Raw genomic sequence first — 19,699 nt, 5'->3', positions numbered from 1 at the left:
TCACCTACTTGTCCCTAAAGAAAATCGATCAGTGAAACAGATGTATGAATAATGCATCTGCCCCTTACCCCACTAGGGGACACGGGACTTCACTAACTTTAATCGCCTCATTTATGCTAGTGCGTAGCGTATCGCGTTATAACTAGGTTTTAAACGGAATTTAAAGAATCAAAAGTAATGAAAAGTAAATGTTTCAAACAGACCAATCATAAAATAAATATGCAAAAAAACGTCAGTGTTATTGTCCTAAAGAAATGCGGGACTTCATGTGAAAATAATAATTACAAAAGTTACTAGTCGATCTAAACGACAATAACTACCGTCCCACATTATATTTATTACTATAAAAATATTTATTCCGTATTCCAAGCAAATTTTATCTTTACAATAAGCCCAATGCACACTGCACATCGTCCATAAGGCAAGAAACCACAGCTTTAACTAGATGGGGCAAAAAAAAAAAACATTTATTGATCGTTCCACAGTTGAGGTAAAAACTATAAAGCCATTCATTTCTATACAACTCAATTTTTTTTACACCGCAATAATTGTTTATTGTCTATTATAACGCAATAATAACACATTTATTTTTCAAATTACATTAACAATAAAATTACAAACGGCGCAAATAACCAGTTGTATCGTTTAAAAAAAACTAATGTTTCCGAAAAAAACATCGCCCCATCTAGTCAACCCCGTGTTCCGTCACAGCACGTCACAGCGCGTCACACCCCATCAGAGCGCGTCACAAGCCCGCGCACGTGTAGCCCCCCCCCCCCTCACCCCGCACCCCCTCCCCCGCCCCGAAGCGCACGCCTCTGGTCATGCGAATATGAGCCACAGCACGAACAAGATGGCGACCCACAGGAATATCTTCGAGAGGAACTGCTCCTCCTCGTATTGCGCCGTGCCGCGTGGTGCTGGAAAACAACGAGAAAATTCAAAATTGTCGTCAAAATTGCCTATATTATTTATTATACAAATTCGCAAAAGCAATATAGATTCTTATGAAATCAGTTTTATACGTGCCGATTTCGGATACCGTCGTAATTTCGTAAAGGTTTTGAAAAGTCTTCCTTGAAATTTATTTAAATAATTAATAATACATACACTGAAAACATGTAAATTACTGTCACTATATGTATATACCTCTACTCCCACTTGGTATATAAATGAATAACATTAAAACATTGGAAAAGTAATTAGGGTTACATCGCTTCGGTTAGTTTATTTTTTAGTTTAGGAACAGGAATAGTTATATAGGCAACGACAGATTTTTAGGAGTTAGCGTGGTCAATAAACCAAAATAAACACTTTTATCATGTTTCACACCGATAAAGAGTTTTTAAACAATTATATCATTTCGCTCGTATCTCACATACACATGTTTTACAAATACGCACATACAAAATATTTACATATATCTATTTATATAGAACGACTTAAATTAACGTAACTTTTCCTGCCAGGATATATTGCGTCGGTTTTATATACACTAGTGACTATAGACAGATATTTTGAAATGCATTCAAATCAAATCTTGCTTTTGGACATATTTTTAATTGGAACTGGTTTGGAAAGCAGTTTCGACCCCGACGTGCTTAATTTAATTTAATGGCCACCGATATTTTTAACTTGGGTGTTGGTGAAAATTACGTAATATTAGAAATTACAAAATTTTAGATGCATTTGTAAGTACGAACATAGACAAAGAGATAGATAATAAATTAATTATAATCTAAAGCGCATATACAGGGTGTCCCACTATTGGTATACTAAGCGCGAAGGAACTTGTAGTTTTGCATACACTGATCACGTAAAAAATACTTTAAAAAAAAATTACATCCAAAATTTTTTGCTAAATTTTTCCTGAAAATCCATGTTTTCTTCTCTAGCTTCGCGTAGCCGGCATATACCGCTTCTCTAATATGAGCATTTTATCTATGAAAACATAATCTTAAACGATAGCTCACGTGCTGGTGGCAAAGTTGGGCGGCTCGCTTGTGTACACATAGAGTTTTAAGAATTCATCTATTTGAAAAAAAAATGTGTCTGGAATTTTTTTATTATTTTTTACGTACTCAGCGTATGCAAAACTATAACCTCCTTTGAGCTTAGTATACCAACAGTGGGACACCCTGTATATTCAAGACTAGTTCAACCTCGACTACACATTTAATTTCGCAACTATTAGGATAATATGAATTGGAGCATATTTCTAGTAATTTTTAGATAATTGCGATCTATAATAGGCATCCGATTCCGTGCGTGATGTAGGTAAGTAGGTACTTATCCCAAAATAATTATACAAATTATAAAACAATGTTGTTTCGTGACATAATTAGAGTTCATTCACCCCAGTCAACTCGAATCAAAGCAAAATGATACCTGCATATAATTGTACATATATATGTATCAAGTTTTAAAAGGATTTTTGACCCCAATATTGCAGTTACGATTAATTCAATTTATTGAACTGTCCATCTGAACGACTTTGTATTACATTGTAAGTATGTACATCGCTAACATTAAAATGCGTCATATTATTTGATTACATATTAATTATTAACATTTGAGCGAAATGCAAATGCTATAGCACAAGACTTTACTTGCATCTCTATTCTCTGCTACGTAATTTATTAACTTACCTACACTGTGTACCTACTTATTACAACATAAAAATTCTGCCTAAAGAAAAATAAATATCAAATTGCCATTTTTAGCTTATTAAACTAAAACAACACAAAAAAAAGAGCGAGTATACCGAGCACACGTGTCAGAAGTGAAACTTCTTTGGCAATATTCAAAGATTCCAATATCATCGCCTGACTCCATGACGTGACGGTATTGCCAACGCGCCCAAGAGAAGTTTCACTTCAAAAACATATTCCATAAAATAATACCTAAACAAAATACCAACCAGCGCTCGGTCTAGGATCGCCAAAGTTGAATGTGGAGGTGAACACTCCGAAGGGAAAGGCGCCGATGCCGAACGACATGTGGAAGCCCTCGCCGAAGCTGAAGCCCGGAAACCCGCTGTTGTTCTCGGGCTCCGTGCGCTGGCCCGCGGGCCGTGGTGGCACCTACGTGAATCAGAAAATATTGTTAGAAATTTTTAAAGAGTATTAAACAAAAAAACGATCACGCGGAGGCCTACCGTTATAAACTTATAATCTCGCCAAAGCAATCGAATTTATTTTACTCTTTCGGCTTTATGTCTATACAGAGAATGAAAATAGGCAGTTTAGTCCACAGCCAAGGGACGCGGGCAAAAGGCAATAAAAAAAATCGTCGGGGCTGCCATGCCATTAATTCCTTTCTCGTTTTAACCTCAAGAGAAACAAGCATGAACTTAAAACAAACTACATAGATAATGATGGTGGCAGCCCCGACGACTTTGTTTATTATTTATAAATAATTATAATGGTACTTAATTTTAAAGATATTCGGGAAGTTTGATTTGGGAATTTTTATTTCATAGAGTAACTTATAAGTGAGTGTATTAGTCTATGCTTATAAGTTATAACATCAAACATCCTCACAAACTTACGTGTTTTTATTAATTACAATTTTATACTTTATTATATGTGTAAGATAATGTGATGGATATTAACTAAATCACTCAACGCGTTACGTTCAGAGATCGAGCAGTGATAACCGCAGGTCAAGAAATGTAAATTTGTTTATGCATGTTTGCAACATAAACAGCTTTAATCTAACAAGATAAATATTCATAACACACTTTTTAGGGTTCCGTAGCCAAAATGGCAAAAACGGAACCCTTATAGTTTCGTCATGTCCGTCTGTCCGTCTGTCCGTCTGTCCGTCTGTCACAGCCGATTTACTCGGAAACTATAAGTACTACAGTGATGAAATTTGATGGGAATATGTGTTGTATGAACCGCTACAAAAATATGACACTAAATAGTAAAAAAAAGAATTGGGGGTGGGGCCCCCCATACATGTAACTGAGGGATGAAATTTTTTTTTTCGATGTACATACCCGTGTGGGGTATCAATGGAAAGGTCTTTTAAAATGATATAAAGTTTTCTAAAAAACATTTTTCTTAAAGTGAACGGTTTTTGAGATATCAGCTCTCAAAGTCGTAAAAAGTATGTCCCCCCCCCTCTATTTTTATAACTACGGGGTATAAAATTCTAAAAAAAATAGAGGTGATGCATGCTAATTAACTCTTTCAACGATTTTTGGTTTGATCAAAGTATCTCTTATAGTTTTTGAGATAGGTTGATTTAACTGTAATTTATTATATTTGCTGCTACGGAACCCTTTGTGCGCGAGCCCGACTCGCACTTGGCCGGTTTTGTATTGAACAATCAAATCGATCAAGGCCTTAATCAGTTTAATAATATACAAAACAAAATAGAGAGTAAAGATCCTTATATGATTATTGATTACCTATGTCCCATAAAAAAATAAGTCTTGTATGTGTATACCTTAAATCATCGAATTATTTTTACAAGACTATCATTGTGTTAAGTATTTTGAATAAAAATACATAAGATCTTATTCACAAGTGAACGACTTTAATTGTAAAGTATTTTATAAATAAACTAGCGGTCCGCCCCGGCTTCGCCCGTGGTACATATGAAAAATAGATGTTGGCCGATTCTCAGACTTACCCGATATGCACAGAAAATTTCATGAGAATCGGTCCCCCCGTTTCGGAGGAGTATGCAGACTAACATTGTGACACGAGAATTTTATATAACGGGTGTCCGCCGGCAGATTTTACACTTTGAATTGTGTTTACGGCGACTAATAATGCGGAAGGGTGGGGATAGGGGTATCATTCGATGCGCCAGAGTTGCGGATTATTTAGTAGCCATGAGTCAGTGGACAGGAGCACACTGCGCTTTTGCGGTTGAGGCGTATTTCGCGAACAATAATTCGACCAATGTGGCGAGGCGTCCTTTTTGTTCAGGCTATGAAATCCGACGACTAAACGATGGGCCATCAAAACAATTAATATGGTCGTGGGTACAGAAGTTTAGAGGTTCTGGCTCACTTAAAAATGAGCCTCGGCTTGGACCTTCAACGTCTGTTACTACGCCTGAAAACGTAGAACACGTGAGAAGAGAAATTTTACGCAATCCGCGTAAGTCTATTCGGAAGATTGCTGAACGTTACTGCGCAATGCTAGACAACTTTTTTATACCGGAGCTGCATCGTCATGTTAGTGACAATAATAGGACCAATTTTCAGCAGGATGGGGCCACGGCACACACTGCTAGGGACTCAATAGCAAAAGTGAGAGAACTTTTTCCTGGAAAATTAATAAGTCGCTTTGGCGACATAGCCTGGCCCCCTAGATCACCAGATCTGACACCTTGCGACTTTTTCCTATGGGGATATTTAAAGTCTCGCGTATACAGCAATTCACCATCAACAATACCGGCCCTCCAAGAAAATATACGACGCGAGGTTGCGGCGATAAATCCGGAACTTTGTAAGCGAGTTTTCGCCAACATGAAGGAAAGGTTACAAGAATGTTTGCAGCTAGAAGGACGCCATTTGAGTGGAGTGCTTTTTAAAAAATAAAATCCGCATTATTCTTCTGTAAGATAATTAATAAATGACTTTGATAGTATTCATGGTTCATTTTATTTTATTTTTTAAAGTGTAAAATCTGCCGGCGGACACCCTTTATAAGATTTGGAAAATCCAAAAGTGCACGCCTCATAATTTTTTTTAATAATTATTTATTAATTATTATTTTTGTTTATTTAATAACAATTAAACCACATCGAATCAGACCCTGAAAAATGAAAGGGTTCTATTCCTGAGCATACTCAAGCGTAAGAGAAAAAAAAAAAGACTCGATTAGTACAGTATTTCGGTCGTTATCGTGTTAACAAGAAAATCCTCCGCACATACAGACACACGGACGTCCAAGACAGAACATTTTTAAACTGTTTTTTAACTAGTTTAAATAACAAAAATGACATCAAAAATATCATGAATGTTAAAAATAGTGTTTTTTCTTAATATGTGTGTGTATGTATTATCTTACAAGTGCAATGTATGATACATAAAGACATTTTAAGTTTGAAAAATCAGATGTTTTGCGCGAAGCGACAGTAGTACCCACCTCAACGCTTCGCTTATGAGGCGTGCAATTTATCGCATAGCTGCAGTGTCGCGTCAGCTAATATAATAATTAATAATATGTGACCACTTGAACAATTACCTACACTAATTAATAATTAAAATTCCGAATTATAATAAACCTATCAAGAGGGGTGACTGTACACTGTACATGTCATCATCCACTCACCAAGGTCAACGCGTTTGTCTTTCACTGAACAATCGATAATTAACAATTCACAATCAAAATTAATATGTACATTCTTTTTTAATGTAAATATTTTTATCATACCTTTTAATAAATATGCCCTTTAAATTCCTGGCTACATTTTATATAAAGCTTAAATTATCACAGATAATTTTTCAAGTGATTTTTTCGCGCCTTTTTTTAAGTTTTTCGCGCCACAATTATGTTGTTTTTTTTGTGTGTTGCCAATAATAACCACAACACAACATACATATTACAAATTAGGGTTGTAACGGAGGCCTCCTTAGCGGAGGCGGAGGCGGATGCGGAGGTGAAGAGGTTTGCCTCCGCGGATGCGGAGGTTAACGGAGGCGGAGGCGGAGGTGAAATTTGTTGGGAAAATATAAATAAATTTATGATTAATAGAGTCAGCAACATTTATTTATATTATACTAGATTTCCACCCGCGTTTTCAAAGGAAATCCCGCATAGTTCCCGTTCCCGTGGGATTTCCGGGATAAAACCTATCCTATGTGTTAATCCAAGTTACTCTATATGTGTGTTAAATTTCATTGTAATCGGTTCAGTAGTTTTTACGTGAAAGAGTAACAAACATCCATACATCCATACATCCATACTTACAAACTTTCGCCTTTATAATAGTATTATGATGATTATGATAATATAATGTGTACAATTGTACATACATGTTCATGATTCATCTTAGTAATCAAAATTGACTAGAGGCAATTTATATTTTACTAGCTTTCCGCCTGCGGCTTCGCCCGCGTTTTCAAAGAAAAACCCGCATAGTTCCCGTTCCCGTGGGATTTCCGGGATAAAACCTATCCTATGTTACTCGTGGATAATGTAGCTTTCGAATGGTGAAAGAATTTTTAAAATCGGTCCAGTAGTTTATGAGCCTATTCATTACAATCAAACAAACAAACAAACAAAGTTTTCCTCTTTATAATATTAGTGTAGACGAACAAAAGCTTTGCGGCTTTTTCGCCTTCGAAGCGGTTTCTCAAGGGTTCGTAAATTAAACCAGCAGCCTGCAGCACTAAATAACTGTTCGCTTGGCACTGAACTTGGTGGCGCCGATAAGTAAATGCGAACTATGGGAGTAAAAACTTTATATTTTAATGTTATATCTCCACCACAATAAGGGATCTTCATTTAGTTGGAGTCTATTTTCTTTATTATATTCATTAATTAGTGTTTTCCATATCATGAGGTTGCTGTTGGTATCCATGCTGTCATTTTCCGATTCCTCTTCATCACTGCAATTCTTCAAAATATCAGCCAGCCTGTTATTCATTCACTCACACTCCCACCACCCGCTTGGCCGTGTTCCCGCGGCTAAAGCAAACTCTCGACCATTCACGACACTTGAAAACACGCAGCCGAGCGGCCGCGTCGCCTAGCGTCGCTCCTTGCGCGTTGTTTGTGATCGTAAATGAACTTCCGATATGACTCCGCATAAATTTTGCGGAGGCGGATGCGGAGGCGGAGGTTAAATTCTTTGCGGAAGTTCCGCAGTAACGGAGGCGGAGGCGGAGTTCCGTTACAACCCTATTACAAATAATGATTTGGTGTTGTGGTTTTAAATTTAAACTGGCGACCTAGTGTCCATTTGGGGATTACGAACTTCGGCTTGCGCCTTGCAGGAAGTGAGAAGGCCCTTAGGGACTATAATTGGTCAGACACTACAATGACTTTAATATACCTACAAAACTTTCAGTTACAACATTTGAAATATTTTTACCCACCTACACCACCATGGTTTTCTATTTATAAATAAAATCGTGGAAAACCACCATATACAAAACCATGTATCTATAATAATTAATAATATACTAAATAATGTACTGCAGGAAATTTCGATTTATTACATCGATATATTATTCGATATTTGTATTTTTTGGTTTAACATATATTAAAAAATATGAACTAAGTGTACAATAACAATTAATTTAACATTAATTATGTTGTTTTTCCTTTTAAATTTTTTTATTATTTAATCATTCAGTCACATGACTGAAACTACAACTACTCGTATATATTTAGGCGCCTGTATTTTATCCGCTTACGTACATCGTACATTATTCATTCCAAAACATGATACATAGTCTACATTCTACATAATATTCATTTCATCAAAGAAAAAAAAATCAATCGCTATTTGCAATTATTATCAAAGAATTCCTTACGTGTATGCTCCGACACAAATATGCGGACGAAAATATTTGAAAACTACAAAGATAATAAGATTTATTGAAGGAATTTCTTAACCCATTTTTAAAGGAATGTTAAAGAATAAAGATACACACTTTAGGTACTATTGTTTACATTAAGACTTACTTTTGTTTATACCAAGATATTATTCAATTTCTATCCTACTAATGATATTAAGAAGGTTTGTAATAATGTATGGAAGTTGTTACTCTTTTACGTGAAAACCACGAACCGATTTTGATGAAACTTGGCATTGATATAGCTTGTGTACTAGATTAGCACACAATTTATTTAAATACTTGTATTTGCTAGCGGTTTAGTCCACGGTTAATTTAACCAAGTCTGTCTTTTTGCCAAATCGATTTAAAACAAGCAATCAAGCAGAAACTTGCAGTTAGTAAACAATATTTCTCGACAGTAGTTATTACCTTATTCCTAGGGTCCTCCTGCTTAGTATTCCCCCTGCCATACAGCGGAATCACCTTGTCTCGACTGATGGCTGCCTTGCAGACCGGACACACCTGTCTGCTTGGTCTCGTCTCCAGCCACTGGTGCAAGCATGGCCAGCTAGAAGCAAGCATACATTTAGAAAGATGGTTCTTTGACACACTTATATATCCTACTAATATTATAAATGCGAAAGTTTGTGAGGATAAGTGTATGTGTGTGTTTGTTACTCTTTCACACAAATACTACTGAACCGATTACAATGAAATTTAGCACACATATAGAAGTGTATTCACAATTAACATTATGAATTATTGTTGCCATCATTTTTGCTATGTTTATATTATGAATAAGTGAGTTTGTATTATAAACATATTTAAACAGTATAATTATATATATTATAATTATATATTATATAATTTATATTTAAGCAAGGCTGTTAATATTAATGAATTAATTACTTTGAAGATGGTCACTTCTGATCCAACTTTTATTATTTTTCCATTAGCTATAATTTTTTTACCTTTGCTTGAGGATAATAAAAAATTAATAGAATTAACCCCTCAGCTGTCGCGGCGCGCCGCGTCAAAAAGGTGCTGTCTGTCGGAGAAATTCGAGCGGTCGGCGCTGATTTGCCGATTTTTTTCGATATTAAAATTTGTGATATAAACTTTAACCTGTGACACTCTTGTAAATTTTGATGCTAACTAGATAACCAAACTTTATATTAGTTACCTTACTTACTCCCTGGCATGTTTATTTTATTTATTAGAACCATTTTCTCCCACACATTTTGAAAAAATACGACATTGTTAAGAAAAATACTCATAATAAAATAATATCAAGGTATTTTAGATTTTTATTTTTGTATTTTCACACTAGAATAGACAATCTTTTGAGTGAATATAACAAAAACATAGGTTTATTTTATAAAAATTCGAGAAAGTTGAGTATGAATATCATCGTTTACGCATGAAAATAAGTGGACGCGATCTCCACATATTATGTTCATACAAATACAGACATTACAGTCTGCTCCAAAATTAGAACATTTCAAAAATTTTTGCTACTTTTTTTTAATTTTTATTTTAATCAAAACTAGATAAAAACTAACAGTAATTTTTACTTTTTTAAAATATTTAGGTTTTTATTAATGTTTAAAAATCGTCTTATTCCTAAATGACTTCATTCTTATGGTGGACTTTGTTCTAACGTCTGTATGTATAACGTCTCCACATCAATTTTAATTTTAATTTATTTTTTCTTAAAATTAGCGATTAAGAAAATATTTTTTGTGGTAACAATAGCATTATGAAGAAATGCTTTTTTTTCTTTCATGCTCTTAATTATTATAATATAGTACCTATAAAATGAAATGTTGTCCAACTACAAATCGAAAGGCACTGTATCCATACAGAAAAATGTCTAAGCTGTACAAAAGTGAAATCTACATTTAATTATACCATAACTTAATTATAAACCGTTACATTTAACTTATAAATCAAAAATTTCGGAAATTCGAGTTTTAAATATTTTTTATAAAATACAGCTTATGTTAAGGATAAAAATCAATAAACTTAAAGATTCAAAATAAATAAACAATTATTATACATCTAAATGTTTTATTTACTTCAAAATGATGCATTTAATTCGTTTTATTAAATAAGTAATGTTCCAAGGCTATTTAAAGTCATGAATGCAAATAAAAATAATCTTCAGACAGCGATCTACATCAGCTTTAACATTCGGCCTACGAATGTACTACATATAGTACATAAGAATAAAAAACCGGCCAAGTGAGAGTCGGACTCGCACACCGTGGGCTCCGAACAAACCAATTTTTAAGGTGATGAATTAATTTTTCTAACATTTACGGCCCTTTTCAAACCTTCGTAATTTTTATATTATTAAAGTTGTCGTGATGAAAATTCTTGACAAGAAAGTTCAATAGTAACACAATACGTCTACCGTTTTAGAAACATGATTCCATGATATTTTCTCGATAGAAAAAAAATACAAAGTTCTCATTGTTATTTTTTTATAATCTCTGGCATCTTCAAAATAACAAACGTAAAGTTACGAGTTTTTGGATATTAACTATAAAATATATAACCTATACGTCTACCGAGTTAGAATTTTGAAATATGCGATGGTTTTGAAATAAACAAGAAATACTTGAAATTAGCGCGCGACCAGCCAATATAGCGTGAGCCGCCCTGTACCTTCCTACCCCGATCGCTGCACGAGTCATTCCCGCTACGGCCGTCACACGGGGAACTTGTGTCGCTCGCGCAATCGTAACAAAGGGTGACAACACGATAAGACAAAATGAGACAAATCGGGACAATAAAGAAAATAAGAGAAAGAAACATAAAGGTTCGAGGAAAAAGAATGCTTACAATTGGAACAAATTAATGAAGTAAGTTGGTTTTATTTTAAATTTGATGATATTTATATTGTAGACGATGTTTGATATGTACCCCTGTTTTAAGTACATAACGAATGTGTAAGATTTTTTCATGTATAGCATAGATAATCTTTTCAGAAATACGGAATCCAGAAGGAAAATAAACCCACTGATTGTTCACAATGTGAACCCACTCCTTCGTAAGTACCTTCATTCAGTCAAAAATGTATGTTATCAACGCTCTACTGGTTTTATCGCATGATTCCATTTTTAGCAAAAAGCAACAACGTGCAAAGAAATAAAAAATCATGGTGAACTTAGTGGAAGTATGGTGGACGTAATTTAACTAATATGGAACAGGAGCTCATTGGAGTAGTATTATATTAAAAAAAATTCAAGAATTACATTTCTTCGTAGGTGGTAGATACGTATGTTGTATAAAGAATTTGATGTTGATATTTATTTCATTTATACTTACTATACCTGTGCGGTAAATTGCTTAGTACTAAAACAGGTTTATATTCATATTTACATGTGTAATGTGAAAGTTTTCATTTCGAAAAATTTTGTGTATATTAAATTAAGTTCCTGGGTGATCTGGAAACACAATTGGGCCCGGAAGATGGCGCTGCAGTCACTCCTCCTAATCAATTATGTATTTTTGTTGTTAGAAAGTAAACTTAATTTAATGTTTATAATACATTATTATTGGTATAAATAAGCCAGTGTTCGTCTCACATTGCTGTACCTGCCTACCTACCCTACCAGAGCCTAACTTTATTCTGGCTATTTTATTTTGATTATTTGTAATGAATAATTACAATTATAATAGTCCCTCAGTCCCGGAATCACAGACACAATAGAAAATCTATTGTGTCGCGGCCCGATCGGGCCGCTCGGTGGTCAATGGGATAGAGTGCAAAAAATAAATATTTGCGTAAATATATTTTGTGTTTTTTTTTAAACAATTTTTTTATATCATTCCGACCGCGGCTTTGCCCGCGTGGAATTAGGTTATATCGTGAATCCTGTTTTATCCCACAGAAGTGTTCAGTCCGGATAAAAAGTATCCTATGTGTAAATCCAGGCAATTAGCTATATTTCATCAAAATTGGTAATGTAGTCTTGACGTGATTGAATAACAACTAACAAACAAATATACAAATAAACATCCAAAGTTTCGCATCAGTTTTACTGTATTATTGATATATTCCACTCTTGACTTTGAATCAAGTTATCGCGTCACAGTAATTAGGGTTATAACTTCTTTCAGAAATAGTACCTTTCATTTCCGGGCATGATGCAATATCTACGTCAGCATCAAATTCTATCTAAATCAATTCAGTATTCCGCGTTATTGAGTACCATTTCATTTTTTCAGAGTAAAAATATTTTTTGTTATTTTAAAAATTATTTATAACCTATAGTATTTTGTAATAAAGTAAACATTACGAAATAATAATAATTATTAATAGTGTCTAACTAAGTAGTTGTTAAAAAGAAGAGTATTTGTTTATAAGCAAGAAAATAAAACCAATAAATCAACGATTAAATATATGTATAACAATATAATAGCTGTATGACGACTCCATACATGTTTGTCCCGAGTCGGCCAGCGGCAGCGCGGCGAGTTTGCAAGATTGACTTCGCGCACACCCGCGTTCGCGATAGCGAGCTATTAGACTCCGCCCGCCAAGCAGTGGATTTTTTTTTGTGTATCGTCTTAAAGTGAAACTTTTATTACATCGTCTCAAACTTTTTGGTCTGTGTAGCGCATGTCGCGTGACGGTCGGCTGCCGAGTAGGTATAAGGCAGTGTTCGGAACCGTTCGAACAGTTTCACTTTTACCGTGATTTCATAAAACCACACAACATTTTTATTATGTTGTAACTCCGAAATTTTATGTTTTTCGAAATTATTCTTCAATCTGCGCTATAAGACCTTATTTTACCCCAATTTCAAAACTCTACGTACACGGAAAGTACCCTGTAGGTGTCGATTCCCTTGCGAATGTCGAAATTTGCAGCATAACCCATAGTGCCCCGAACGGCCCGATCGGTCCACGATACAATAGATTTTCTATTGTGTCTGTGATTCCGGGGCCTGAGTTAATAAACGGCTTTATCTTTTGATTGCGTTGGTTTATAAGTTTGATTTTTTCACAGCTTCAATCGACTCAAGTAATCAATATAAATTTCAGTTTTATGTCACATCACGCGTTCCTGTGAAAATGGGTCTTGACAGACAGATGGGCAGATGGGATGGACAGACGTGATCCTATTAGGGTTCTGGACCCTTAAAAACCAAACCCTTTGGGATGCAGCCATTAATGCTGCAATTTTTAGCAAATTTTGACTTTTGCAATGGAATCAAAACCGACAGGGTACTTCCCAAGTACATAAAATCTTTAAATTTGGTAAAAAGCAATGTTTTATAAAACAGATATAGGAATAATCGCAAATAACATGATTTTTTTAATTACACTTTATATATAAAAAAAAATAATAATTTCAACTTACAACTAATGAACGGCTACATGTATTAACTTGATATTCACATTAAAAACTCAGATTTATAATACACTAGCGGTCCGCCCCGGCTTCGCCCTTGGTATATATTTACGTTTTCTCTACATAAGAACCATCCTCGTACTTCAAGGAATATAATAAAAAAAGAATTATCGAAATCGGTTCAGCCGTTCTCGAGTTATGCGCTTACCAACACATTTTGCGATTCATTTTTATATACATACTAGCGGTCCTCCCCGGCTTCGCCCGTGGTACATGTTTACGTTTTCTCTACATAAGAACCATCCTCGTACTTCAAGGAATATAATAAAAAAAGAATTATCGAAATCGGTTCAGCCGTTCTCGAGTTATGCGCTTACCAACACATTTTGCGATTCATTTTTATATATAAGACTAGAGGTCCGCCCCGGCTTCGCCCGTGGTACATATTTCTCAATAAAAGGTAGCCTATGTCCTTTCTCGGGTATCAAAATATCTCCATACCAAATTTCATGCAAATTGGTATGGAGATATAAGATTTAAGACGCAATCAGAAGAAATAATATTCATATGCGGCATATTCTGAAAACCGCAACTACTAGCAAGGGAATCAAAACCTACGGGTCAAAAGTTAAGTGGACTTGGTTAAAAGCAAGGTTTTACAGCACAGATAAAGAAAAATTCACTAAAAACACTAGAAGTTAAAACATAATAAAAAGTAGGTTTGTTCGGAGTCCTTGAAGCGCGAATCGTATTGAGGTTCAAAACTATAAAAAAACATTCTTCCAGTTTTAAAGAAATAACCCCAAAATATGTGTAAAAACATCTTTGGACTATCTGGGTTTCAAAAATGACAACTCCCGTGTTATCGTTCATTTTGAAATTGTGAGACGACAGAAAAACAAAATAAAAACAGAATCAAACATAATATATGCCAAGCAATCAAAAGATACAACCGTTTATGCTGCAAATTTTCGTAATTTTCGACATTTGCAAGGTTATAAAAACTTACAATAGCAACGTCTTATAGCACAGATAAAGAATTCTAAAATATGAATTAAAAGATACCTACAGCATAATTAAAAAAATAAGTTTGTACGAAGCCCTCGGTGCGCGAGTCCGACTCGCACTTGGCCGGTTTTTTATTTTTTCGGAAACATATGGTTCCCCAATAAAAAATAATATGTTGCATTTGTATTAAGGTAAGAATATGTTGTACAATTAATGTGTTAAATTTCTTTTCCAGTTTGTCCTACACAAATTACATAGTAACATAGTCACTTTGTCCTATATATAGGTCATAGTGAAAACCATTGTTCCCGATGTAGGTTTTTTTTACTATTTTTCCAGCATATAATATACACTTTTAACCATAATATACTAAAATTAAAGGAATTCCATAGAGGTTACGGACTATAATTTGTATAGTTGATTATATCGTATTAAACCTGAGGACAATAAATACCACAAAGACGATACCCATCAATATAAACAAAACATATGTATGAAGACGAACAATTAAATTTTTCAATTTCATACAATATGCGAACATCCTGTACGCGAATTTTACGGGGAAATTATTGTCGGTTCTGAATTGAAAACGAAATATCTTTAAAATGGAACACAGTATCAAATTTTGAATTATATTATAAAAATCTTCATAAAAATTCTTGTAAAATGATGTAAAAAACAAATAAAATATTAAAAATAAAATACGATTAACCAGGGGTCAAAAACTAAGCAACGTACAGTGAAATGGTAGATACATATTTGGAGCCATTATTTGTGGTATAATTATTGGTAATTTTCATTATTTCGGCACATAAACATTAGGATATATAGTGAATAATAATAAAAAGAACAATAAATACTTACCGTTTATCAACTTTCCGCAAAATTTTACATTTTTTAAAACTTTAAAATTTAAAAGTTACTCGACTAAAGTATGACATAATTACTGTTATATTTCGAATATTTATCGGTCAAATTATTAAGTGATGGACTTTAAATATTCAGTAATTCATAAGCTATCAACTAAATAGTCGTTTATGCAGATTTGAACTATATTTGCGTTACAATGAGCTAATTTCCAACCGGCGATGATTTGGCACAGATCTGTGCCACGACAGACAACGGGTACAAAATTTTTGGCTCAGATCTGTGTTCCGACAGACGAGGGTTTAAACAATGACTATGAATGTGATTATAAATTGACTAGATTTCCGCCAGCGGCTTCGCCCGCGTTTTTTTAAAAAAACTTGCATAGTTCCCGTGGGATTTCCGGGATAAAACCTATCCTATGTGTTAATCCAAGCAACCCTCTATATGTGTGCTTAATATCATTGTAATTGGTTCAGTAGTATTTGCGTAAAAGAGTAACAAACACACACACATCCTCACAAACTTTTGCATTTATAATATTACTAGGATAGTAGGATTATAGTAGGACTAGTAGTATAGAATAAAATAATATTTGAAAAACAACACTATAAAATGTCTGCAGCCATTATCCACATTTGTAGATTTATATCTGTTAAAAATCAAACTATATCACTAGTCACTACATAGTATAAAACAAAGTCGCTTTCTCTGTCCCTATGTCCCTTTGTATGCTTAAATCTTTAAAACTATGCAACGGATTTTGATGCGGTTTTTTTTAATAGATAGAGTGATTCAAGAGCAAGGTTTTAGTATATAATTTATTATGTTTCAGACAAAGCGGGCGAAGCTAAGGGCAGAAAGCTAGTTGCTGATAAAGAACATCATCCAAATATGTACTAAAGATGCAAAATTGAATTTCTAGGACTTTCCTTGATCTACAACAGAGTAAGAGATAGTATGGATATTTAGATATTTTTTAATATTTGGTAACATTCATGGAGGAAAACTCTTGTATTAACTTCCTATTTAAATCCCATATAGAATTTCAGAAAACTTGATCTTGCTATAGCAAGGCATTAATTTTATATGTATAGAGGTTGCGTCTTTCCAAACTATACAAGGCCAGTACGCAACGGTGTGAAACTAATCACGTATAGTTTGGAAATAACTTTTTTACAAAGTTCTTCCAATGCATACAACAGCAGTACGCAAATACTCGCGTATACTTTGTAGTGAAGTAAGTAAGAATAGCGCTCCAAAACATACAGCGCCAGTACGCATGCGGACTAATCGTGTATGTTTCGGAGTAAGCGCGGCGTCTTTCCATTGCTCGCGTTTATATTATTGTATTGCTGTTTTGAAATCTATTATTAAAATGCATGTGTATTGTGTATATAACGTTGCGTTGTATGATCGTAAATTTTTGTATCGAGGATGCTTGTGTCTTCGTTCCCGACTATACTGCACGACTTACAATTAACAATAGTACTAAAATGTAAGAATCTAATAAGTCCAGAAGAAGACGGTTGCGAGGGCTCCTATTTTTGTGTAGTTAAAAAAACACGAACCTAACCTAACCCATAGGTAACCCTTATGTCTGTTACCTATTTATTTTTCTAAGCTTACCTAATAATATTTTTATTCCATATTTTACTGAATCAATCAAGAATAAAAGTAGATAGATATAGCTGTACAAGTCTTTGATTGCCTATATATTATTTATTATTTCGCTCAAGCGTAAGTGGTGTAGTAGCTATATTTAGTTATACATATTTTGCGTACTGATCGTGTATAGTTTGGAACGAAGAAGCAAGCATCCGCGTTACAAAGTATACACGATCAGTACGCGAAATTCGTGTATATATTGTAATAACAAACTTACAAACAGCATTACAAAGTATACACGAGCAGTTTCCTATGGGTGCGTTCTGGCTATGTATAGTTTGGAAATACGCATAGAGGTTATATGTTCTCTTTGAAATACTGAATTCTATTAAATATTATTTCTGAGCTGAGCTGACAGACATGGTCCCGTCTATGTGCTTATTATCAAAACTGTGATGATTAAATGGCACAAACTTCTTAAGTTTTTCTTTCATAAGATCCTTCTCCTGATAATAAGAAAAAAATAATTATCGAAATTGGCCTAGTCGTTTAGGCATTATGCTGTGACCAAGGGAAATAGGGATTTATTTTTATATAGACATGAAACAGAATCAATATCATTGTTATAAAGGCTACACAAAAAAAAAAAAACTTCAACAGTTTATAATTATTAAAATAAGCAAGATGCAAGGTATATGCTTTTACAATAGAATTCCTCATAATATTAAAGAGTTTAGTAGTTCTAAATTTAAAACTTATATAAAAAATGTACTAGTTCAGAGAGTGTACTACAGTATTCAGGAATATATGGACGATAAAACCCATGGAGGGTTGTCGCGAAAAAACCACAGGACAGTTCTTTGGCATGTTATTATAATATATTATAATGTTATATGTATTTTGTAAAATTGTAAAACTGACATGATTTAAAAGAGCAACTATGGAGTTTCTTGCCGGTTCTTCTCCGTAGATACTGCTTTCCGAATCCGTGGTAAATTTTAAAATATGTAATGACGTTTCAAAAGTGCTTCTATAAGAAGTCTAATTGAATGAATAAATGTTTGAGTTTGAGTTTGAGTTTGCATATAGGTATATTTATTCCTGCTCAACTCCTTTATATACAAACATAACTTAAAGGTGGAAACACTTACATATTTTATTTATTTATATTATTAGTAGGTACCATAAAATTGCAACATGTCAACATGTCCTCAATGCCATATTCATTAACCTGTACCCTCATTTTATTCTCAAATCATTTAATTTTAAAGTTTCCAAGTTTTGAAACCAATATTTATTAAAATCAACTTTGATGTTATAGTATTATCATAAATTTTAGACAACATTCTATGTACCTATTGTGACATATTTTAATTGCCCAATATCCAAATGTCAAGTATACACTTCTGTGAAAAATACACAAGTTATTTACAAGTGTTTTATTATTAAAATTTCCTAACATCATTTTTTCAAGTCTATTATATTTTTTTTAAATTAATTTTAGCTTAAGCTTCATCAGTTATTGTATTGATAGTACACAAACATTACCCTACCTAATATTCTAAAGTCATGAGTTTGAAGGTGAACATATCTAAACGAAGCTTAATTCAATTTTTTATTTATTTTTGTAAACATTTGTAACAGAACATACCAGAATAAATGTCCACACATGCTAACAACTGCATCTCGAGCCGTGTCCAGGCAGATGTTGCATTCCAGCATTCGTTCATCGCGCTTGTCCTCCTCTCCGCCTGCATCACCACCAGGAGCAGAAGCACTTGGCTTCGCTTCACTTGTCTCTGCCATTACAGGCTCAATAAATCTCACCCTTCTTAAATTATTACGTCACAAAAAAACATCTATTCCACAATACACTTAGCGTAATCACAACAGCAAATGACGTTTAAGAAAAATCGCAGTTTTCATTAAGATTTAACAGTAACTTTCACTGGTAACAGTACACCACACTAACAGTCCTTTTACTTAATTACTGAAACAATTTCGCACTTCAAAATACCTTGGAACTTGGAAAGATGAGAAACAATTTCCCCAACCAACCCCACAGTTTGACCACTGATTGATTGTCAATTTTGGCAATAGATAACAGAAGTGCTAAATCATACAGCCACGTATGATATTAAAAATGAGAATAGTTATAACAAATTTATTTCTAGATACAATATATTACTGTAAATTTAATTACGTAAAGAGATTAAAAACATGCGTTTTAAATCATCAAGTATGAGAAATTATCGAAAGTATACAGTTGAGACTGAGATGTATTCTTATGTTAAATTAAATATAATATAAATTGAGCCTAG

The 19,699-nt window shown here is 33.9% G+C and overlaps 1 protein-coding gene across 1 annotated transcript; it reads right to left on the bottom strand.

Moving 5' to 3' along the window:
* Positions 1 to 790: 790 nt before the first annotated feature.
* On the bottom strand, positions 791 to 19,488 carry LOC149905529 (E3 ubiquitin-protein ligase RNF185-like). The gene is made up of 4 exons (XM_090105433.1): positions 19,030 to 19,488; positions 8,960 to 9,098; positions 2,921 to 3,083; positions 791 to 920 (listed from the first exon to the last, which is right to left on the bottom strand). The coding sequence occupies exons 1-4, from the start codon at positions 19,182 to 19,184 to the stop codon at positions 823 to 825; spliced, it is 555 nt and encodes a 184-aa protein (XP_089961559.1). The 5' UTR covers positions 19,185 to 19,488; the 3' UTR covers positions 791 to 822.
* Positions 19,489 to 19,699: the final 211 nt, after the last annotated feature.

The sequence above is a fragment of the Colias eurytheme genome, chromosome 9, assembly GCF_061535395.1.
Source record: "Colias eurytheme isolate Ceu_HAF_F1 chromosome 9, ilColEury1 Martin Lab GWU primary, whole genome shotgun sequence".
NCBI lineage: Eukaryota > Metazoa > Arthropoda > Insecta > Lepidoptera > Pieridae > Colias > Colias eurytheme.
Note: the sequence above shows the minus strand (reverse complement) of the source record. Positions and strands in the feature narration are given on the sequence as shown.